Genomic DNA, 8,837 nt, shown 5'->3' with positions numbered 1-8,837 from the left:
ATACATATGCCATCCCAGAGGAGCCCTTTTGTCTTGAGGGAGTTAGTATCTCATTTATCCATGTTTATGAAGTACTCTTAAGTTCAACTCAATATAATATACTATTAAACTTAGATTAATTACATTCCACTTTTTATCAGTAATTCTGTACACTACAACTCTTGAAAATCGAACTTAGTTGTATTCAATAAGTAATAGTACTATCATTGTTAGTGTAATTTATAAACTATAAAGCACTTGTTGTTACGCCGTAAATAGCAATTCTCCCTTTAACTGTTGGGAAAAATCTGTTAATGAGAAAAAAATGAGCTACAAAGCTGATTTTGCACTAAAAGATAAATAATTTCACAGCAACCAAGGCAAATAAAACAAACCAACCACAAAACATCAAACCAAGTCGAAATCACAAAGCTGTTTGTTTAAACACACCGAAAGCAAAAGTAAACATTAGACAAAGCAGCAGACACATCACACAAGTGAGTTGATTCATTTAAGCAGGGTCTTGACGATGGACTTAACATTGAGCTTTTTGAGGTCTGTATAAGACTGTCCACATCCTACAAACATCACAGGTGCTCCCGATATGTAAACCATCGATAGTGCAGCTCCAACCTAACAACAAAATCAACCAACTTACCCTTTTAATTTTTCATTTCAATAAAAAAAAAAATAGATTTCAAATATATGATGTTTATGTACCTTATCATCTATGGTATCAAACTTTGTAAGCAAGATCCCATCAATCAACCTGGGGGTAGGTGAGGGTGACAGGTCAGCTAGTTTATGATTAAACTTGGAGAGCTGATCCACCGCATCATTCCCCACCAGTGCTTCCCCCACAAAAAGCACCAAATCCGGACTGTTCACGTATATAAGCTTCGATAGTGCACGCATCAAAGGTTCATTGTCCTGCAATTTCCAAATTTAATGTTAAATTACATCTTTAGTCCCTGAGCATACCCAACTTTTTCAATTTTGGTCCTTATTTTAGGTTTTTCTCTAATACCTACCTGCATTCGACCAGCTGTGTCAACAAGAACAACATCTGACCCATACCGGGTAGCTTCTTGAATTGCTTCTTTAGCAACAATTGCAGGGTCTTTCTCGTACCCCTTTTCAAATATAGGGATCTGAAACCAAAATATACATACATATGCATTAAGAGGTGGAAATCAAAGAACATTATTAGAGGACAAAAAGGTCAATTTCAATTGCATACCTGGAGCCTACGGGCATGAGTGCGAAGCTGTTCAACTGCCCCTGAACGGAAAGTGTCACATGCAGCCATCATTACATTGATGTCATGCTGTTGAAGCCAGTAAGCCACCTACGTACACAACGTTTCACATATTATTTTTTTGTTTTTTATGCCAAGATTCAATTTTTAATCTTTTATTTTATACCTTGGCAAGATTGGTTGACTTTCCAACTCCGTTGACTCCAACAAACACCACAACATATGGTTTCCTTTGTTCCTTGGAAACATGAACATCCCTCAGAATGTCAATAGAACGCCTTGGAGTCAAGATACGAACAAGAGCATCTTCCATAGCAGCCTGCACTCGATATCAATTTCATATTTTTCATAAATCAAAACAACCATGAAATTTAAATACCCAAAATGACAAAAAAGGACAGAGTTGACTAACTCACCTGCACTGTTGATGATACCCTTGTAAAAGAAGCAAGCTTTTTCCCTACCAGGCTGAATGCTACAGACTCGCAAAGTTTCTCAGCAATCTCTTCAGCCTGTACTCCAAAAGGGTAGATTTGTAAATCATCAACTTCTTCATACTTTTATCCAAGAAAGTCAAGAAACTTGATATTGAGAATGAAAAAGCATACCACATTCTTGGTCATAAGCCTGTCTTTTAGAGCCTTCAAAGCTGGTTCAAGATCTGCCTTCTCCAAATTTGCCTTCCCAGCAATGCTGTATAAACAATATTTTTTTTATAAAAAAAATTAGAGAATGATTCTTTCTTTTTCAATTAAAAACTGTATGGTTAAAGTGGCTGAATGGGTAATGAGTAATGACAGCTAAATGGATAAACTGTTGTATACATAAGGAGTGTTTCCTTTCTACACTGCATAGACCATCTGAACGAGACTAAATGACCATTTTACCCTTACATTCCAAAAAAAAAAAAAAAAAAAAACAAATTTCACAACATTCATCAAAAAGGGAAAATAGGTAAGAAGTGCTAAAAATGAAAAAATATGAGTTATAAACTAACCTTTGGAACATGGATGAAAACCATCCTTTCTTCTTTGAATCCACTTTCTTATCTGTCTCTGCTTCATCATCATCTTCTTCACTTTCACTGTCACTGCTGACAATCTCATCTTTGTCCATCATACTCTCACCTTCAACAACTTGTTGAACAGCCATGAAACTATCACCATTTTCACTTCCAGGATCTGTGAAATCCAACTTGGTTTCTTTGGGTGAATCATCCCAAACTCTATTCTTTTTTGCAGGTTTTTTCTTTGGTTCCTCTTTGGAAACCTTGTTAACAACAGGGTTATTAGCTTTCTTCCCACCTTTAGAACGAAGCTTCTGTAACTTATTTACATCAAACGCCCCTCCATTAGTATTACTATCACCATTTTCTTTACCATTGACTCTACCCCTACTCTCTACTTCCCCATTGGAATGACCATTTTCCATTGTAACAGTTTTTACATTATCGCCATCAGAACCATCTTTACCAGACTCCCCACCACCACTCTTTTTTTTATTACCTCCTTCAAATCCAGATTTTTGCATTTGCCCTTGCTTTTTCCCTAAATTACTTACTTGCTTACTCACCACCTGCTTTGATTTCTTCATCTCTTCAACACGTGCTTCTGCTTCCTTCCTGAGTTGTCTAAATGTTTCATCAAAATCATCATACGTTGTTCTTTTGGGATCATAGATTTCAGAGAACTCTCGTTTCACCATAGCAAGAAGGTCATCCACGTATAAAAGATGGAGAATCTTTTGATAAACAGCAACAAACACAAGGCCGAGCTCATTGTGGAATGTCCATTTGAGAGTATATGAAACCCCAGGTACATCATAGTTGTATGAAGCTGCACCAGATCGTTCCTCCAAAAGGCAGGATCGAATTAAGGTGTCAATTGGTGATCCTCTTAGAGCGTTTCCAAGCTCTTTACATGTCCAGAGGATCAACCCCCCTCTGGTGAAGATCAGTAACTGCTCTAACATTTCTTGCCCTACTTCTTATACCCTGCACATCACAAGAAAATTAATGTACATCCACGATAAATTAATCAAACATATCAAAAATATTGATTCTAATCTAATCAAATTGACATGTAAGGAGGTGTTTGGATCTGAGTCTAAAGTAATCATACATAGAAAACAAATTGCTTGTTATCAAATCAAACAGCCATGCAAAGGGATGTTTGGATGTGATCTGATGTACCTAAACTGATTGTTTTGTTCGGATTGATAAATTACAAATCAGATCAATACAAAACCCTAGAAATAGAGATCCAACCAAAATTTTGAATCTAGACGTCAGATCGGTTCCTCGTGTATCTCAACACACAATCTACAGATCGAAAATTTCAAACCTTGAACAAACTTAAAAGTTCAGAAGAAAAGGAATAAGAAATCGCGCGTTCATGCAATCGGATTCAAAATTGTGAACTGGAAGACTATCTAAAAATACTATCTAAAAATGAAAACCAAGAATTTTCGATTAACAATCAAAACTAAAAAAGGTGAAATTGAAGAGATGAGCGTACCTGTGTAAAGTGAGTATTCAACTTGGAAAATAAATTACGAAAACGAAAGAGGAAAATCGAATTGGGGAAAATTGGAAAAAGAAAAAAGACAAAATCTTGAAGAAAGGAAGCCGTGTGTTTGGTATATATAGTAGATCAGTCTCTTTCGACTTTCGAGGAAAGTTGACTCAAAGCTCCGCTGTTGTAGTACTCCTTTGGGTCATTTATGCCGGCCAAGGACAACACATGAGGGCTAATGCCGTGTTGTCGTATGCTTTTTTAATGGCACTTCGAAAATAATATAGACGTATATATTATCAATAGAATAATAGTTTATGTGCTAATTCCATAGGCCCAATTTATTTATTTTTGGTTATTCAATTGCCATTAATTCTGAACTTTTGTTTCGGTTTGCAACCTTTATCAGCTTGAAAAATAAAATAAAATAATTACCAAAGATAAGTTTCAAACTCGTGCTTACCGGATACAAGTTTAGCAGTAGTTGCCAACTTGCCATTTTCAGATTTTTCCTTTCCTCTATCTATAGAGACGACTAAAAAAACTAAAAGAGAAGGATAAGAACGCAAACCTCTCGAATATATGTGTTCATATTTCACCATTAAGGCAAGCAAATGCCTGATTTTATTATCCACCATTACAATGGCGGAGTCAAGATCAAAGTAACGGGGTCCCAATTTTTTTTAGGGTAACCCAATTTTTTTCCCGGGGTACTTGGGTTTCCCTCGTTCGGTTTCGGTTTTAAACCCAAATCTTAATCGAATCCTTAGCTAACCTCAAGTCTTGTTATATAAACATGAAGTTGAAGTATATTTTGATACTTGAATCGATGTGGGACTCAAAGTAGATATCAAATAAAGCATGAGAATAACAGTTGAAGTATATTTTGATACTTGAATCGATGTGGGACTCAAAGTAGATATCAAATAAAGCATGAGAATAACAGGTTTATATAATAGAAAAAAATGGTTGAGTTTACATGTGTTTAGCGATGTGGGATAGAATAGCTGGGAAAATAAAACAAAAGTAAACAAAGAATATGTAAGAAACAAGAATTGAACTTGAGACCTTTGCTTCAATAAGCCAACGCCTTAACCAGCAAACCAACTGTTTGTTTGTGTTTATAAGTGGAGGGATGCGTATATATACACTATACCGAAGTTTTTTTTTTGAGGGATACGTAAACAAAAATTACACTACCGAAAAAATTTGAGGGGTATCCCGGGCTACCCTAGGATCCCCTTGGATCCGCCCCTGTCACCATTAACTAATATATTTAAAAGTTACCATATCGTATATATATACATGTAAATATTATTATTTTTTTCATACAATACAAATATACAAATATGAATTTTCTTTTCGAACAAAATATATATATATATATATATATATATATATATATATATATATATATATATATATATATATATATATATATATTAATACATATTGTACGTATTTTTTGTATATAATGTATACATATGATTTTTTTTTCATACGGTACATATATACACTTAAATACTTCTTTTTGTACAATACATATACAACAAGACAATCTTTATTATTTTATGGGTTTTTGACATAAAAGCCCCTAATTTTACACAAAAAAATCGATTGTGCTTAAAGTCCATTTTTTGGTTCGTTAATACCCAAACATACCGGTTTTTTTGTGTAAATTGGGGGCTTTTATGTCAAAAACCCTTATTTTATTGTCTCTTGCTAATATATATATATATATATATATATATATATATATATATATATATATATATATATAATTCTATGCAGTTATCGCGGTCAAAAATATAATAGCGGTCACCGGCCGCTATTTAAAATAGCGGTTCTTGCGACGGTATAGTTGTGGTATAGCATTTTTATATTATGTAAAATTTATATATATTAGAGTATTAATTAGTAAATCATACTTCAAAGTTCAACTCAATCCAGTTAATTAGTAAATCATACTTCACATATCATATTTAGTTAATCATACTTCACATATCATATTTAGTTAACCATACTTCACATATCATAATTAGTTAATCATACTTCACAGACCGGTTACCAATGTCACAGTTAATCATATTTTAACACAATCAACAAGAAAACTGTAACGACCCCAAAATACGATAAAAATTTTCATTTTTTAAACAAGTACTACAAGTATAAAATTTGTTCCAAAACCATCATAATGTATAAAAATCACATCATCATAGTACAATATAAAAATGCGGAAATAACGGGAGAGAATGTTGTGTCATCACGTCGGGCCCTTCCCCTTAGTACCGAAAGTATCTGAAACCATAAACATAATTTGTAAGCAAACGCTTAGTAAGTTTTCCACAAAGTACGACATACCAACATACAAATTAATGTTATCGACCAAACCATAGTCTTACGTATAATTCTTGTCGAGGGCCAAATCCCGGTCTTCCATACAATTGCCAGGGGCCAAATCCTGGTCTTTCATGCAACTGTCAGGGGCCAGATCTTGGTCTTTTATACGGGTGTCAGGGGCCAAACCCACACATATCACACAAGTGATCCGTATCCTATAAAACAAATAATGTGTCGGACTTGGTGCCTTCGACCCATTGATACAGTAAGAAAACTCACATCGGTCTGCTGGAAGCAACAAGATGCTTGGCTGCTAAACAGGAAGATCCCACACTACACAAACAATTAGCCACAATCAGAATTAGGGCACAATCCTAAATCATGGGCCTAAGCCCTAAGTCCAAACTCCTAAAATAAGGGCTCAAATGCTTTTTCCCTTAATGGGCCTAACCATTCCTGGCCCACATGCATTAACGGGCTCCAAGGCCCAACTACATCACTTAAGGCCCATTAGCAAAACTCAAAGTCTCACCTACTCTAAATAGATCAAGGTCCAAAACCAAATTGGGCTTAATGACCCAAAAGTCCAATAAAAGTCCAAAAGCCCACTGGGGCGTACGCGCGGCATAATTCCCTGTTCGCTCGGCGTACTCGAGCGCCATGCAGCATGCGTTGTGTACGTCCTAGTACGCTCAGCGTACTGCATTGTTCGGCACCTTAAGCTATTTGGTGCTTAATCCATGCAGCCACTTACTCCAACCTCCAGATCTCGGTTATTAGAGGGGTCCTATGGGACAAAGTTGGCAACTTTATGCCTTAACATGTCTTATGGGAGTCCAACATCCATATTTGTTCATCAAAACTCACATTAAGGACCTAGATTTATGCATGGCTTCATAAAATCCTCCAAGATGATATTTTTATGACTATAACACATCATAGGGATTGAGATCTAGCATTTCTAGCTTCTGGAGTTGCCCAAACTCACAAAAGAGAATCCATGGACCCAAAAGAGCTCATAAAATAACCCTAACTACAATTAACAAAAGGATCAACAAGGTATGAAGTTTTTACCTCCAAAAGCTTCCTAAGATGATGTGGATTCGGGATCTTGAAGCTCAACCACATCCAAAGCTTGCTCACCGACTTCTTCTTCTTGCAAACACACCAAAAAGGCCACTAAAGTCACTTTTAAGCTCAATGATCACTCTCAATGGCAACTAGGGTTTTAGGGACGTTCAAAGGCAGTGGAGGCTGATAAGGGTGAGGGTCCAAGAGTCATAAGTGTGCTTAAATAGGGCTCATGCCCTAAAATTAGGGTTTTATCTTTTGTCTACGTATGCTTCGTACACCCCGCGTATGTGGCTCATGTGCCCGATCGAACACGCCCATGTATGCTAAGCATACATATACGTACGCCCAGCGTACGGAGGGAACTCATTGCAATTATGATTTTATTGCAAGGACTTAAAAGGGAGTACTTGGATTTGGGTGTTACAACTCTTCCCCACTTGAATTAGACTTCATCCTTGAAGTCTGCTGCCGAAAACAAATATGGGTAGTGTTCCCTCATTTCGTCATCTGGCTCCCACATCCACTCAAAGCCCTTTCGGTGCTGCCATTGCACCTTCACCAGATTCACCACCTTGTTACGAAGAGTTTTAGTTTTCTTGTCGAGAATCCCAATGGGCTTCTCCACATAATTTATGCGCTCATCTACCTGAATATAATCTAACAAGATCACTGCAGAATCATCGGCTACACATTTCCGCAACTGAGATACATGGAAAGTGTTATGGATCTGACTGAGCTCGTCAGGAAGATCCAACCGGTATGCAACCCTGCCAACACGAGCAAAAATCCTGAATGGACCAATAAATCGGGGACCCAGCTTGCCCCTATTTCGAAATCAGATGACACCTTTCCAAGGTGACACCTTCAGCAACACAAAGTCCCCCACCTGAAACTCAAGATCCGAACGGCGTCGGTCAGCATAACTCTTCTGATGACTTTGCGCGACCCGCAACCTGTCGCGCACCTGCTAAATCAACTCAGTGGTCTTAAGCACCATCTCGGTGCTTCCTATGACTTGATGTCCGACCTCTCCCCAACAAACCAGGGTCCTACACCTCCTTCTATACAACATCTCGAATGGTGATTGATCAATCTAGCATGATAATTATTGTTGTAGGAGAACTCTGCAACGGAAGGTAAGAATCCCAACTCCCTCCAAAATCCAGCACTCAAGCCCGAAGCATATCCTCGAGCGTCTGGATCGTCCGCTCGCTCTGACCGTCGGTCTAGGGGTGGTATGTTGTATTGAAATGTAGCTAAGTTCCCAACTCCTCATGAAACTTCCTCCAATATCAGGAGGTGAAACGGACATCTCGATCCGAGACCACTGACACATGCACCCTATGCCTAACTACCACCTCTCGGACATAAATATCAGCTAGATTCTCTGGGGATACACTCTTGGAAATCGGGATAAAATGTGCACTCTTGGTCAACCTGTCCATAATGACCCAAATAGAATCAACACCCCACGCCGTCCTTGTAACATCCCAAAAATCATGACCAAAATTTTTCATTTTAAATATAATAATTATAAAACCATTTGTCTGAAAACAACCATAGTATCAATTCATATCAAAACCAGAGTATCAATAGTTAAATCATATCATGATAAAACAATGTCAGTGTAGCACCTGGTTCCTGGTACGTATTTCATTTATGTAATTTTACAT

General features: G+C 37.1%; 1 protein-coding gene across 1 annotated transcript; it reads right to left on the bottom strand.

Moving 5' to 3' along the window:
* Nucleotides 1-305: 305 nt before the first annotated feature.
* On the bottom strand, nt 306-3,931 carry LOC145129466 (signal recognition particle receptor alpha subunit family protein). The gene is made up of 9 exons (XM_079064202.1): nt 3,754-3,931; nt 2,235-3,230; nt 1,846-1,930; nt 1,654-1,749; nt 1,404-1,556; nt 1,220-1,327; nt 1,011-1,130; nt 700-909; nt 306-612 (listed from the first exon to the last, which is right to left on the bottom strand). The coding sequence occupies exons 2-9, from the start codon at nt 3,206-3,208 to the stop codon at nt 487-489; spliced, it is 1,872 nt and encodes a 623-aa protein (XP_078920328.1). The 5' UTR covers nt 3,209-3,230; nt 3,754-3,931; the 3' UTR covers nt 306-486.
* Between the last annotated feature and the right edge of the window lie 4,906 nt (nt 3,932-8,837).

This window comes from Lactuca virosa, chromosome 8, assembly GCF_052849685.1.
Source record: "Lactuca virosa cultivar CGN04683 chromosome 8, Lactuca_virosa_CGN04683_v6, whole genome shotgun sequence".
NCBI lineage: Eukaryota > Viridiplantae > Streptophyta > Magnoliopsida > Asterales > Asteraceae > Lactuca > Lactuca virosa.
This window is presented reverse-complemented; position numbering and strand designations above follow the sequence as displayed.

Excerpts from the sequence above, each read along its gene's own strand:
- LOC145129466 (XM_079064202.1), bottom strand. The coding sequence starts at position 3,208 with ATGTTAGAGCAGTTACTGATCTTCACCAGAGGGGGGTTGATCCTCTGG. Across the intron at positions 1,131-1,219 it reads CTCATGCCCGTAGGCTCCAG|ATCCCTATATTTGAAAAGGG; the intron begins GTATGCAATTGA and ends TTTTGGTTTCAG. Across the intron at positions 613-699 it reads TTGATACCATAGATGATAAG|GTTGGAGCTGCACTATCGAT; the intron begins GTACATAAACAT and ends TTTTGTTGTTAG.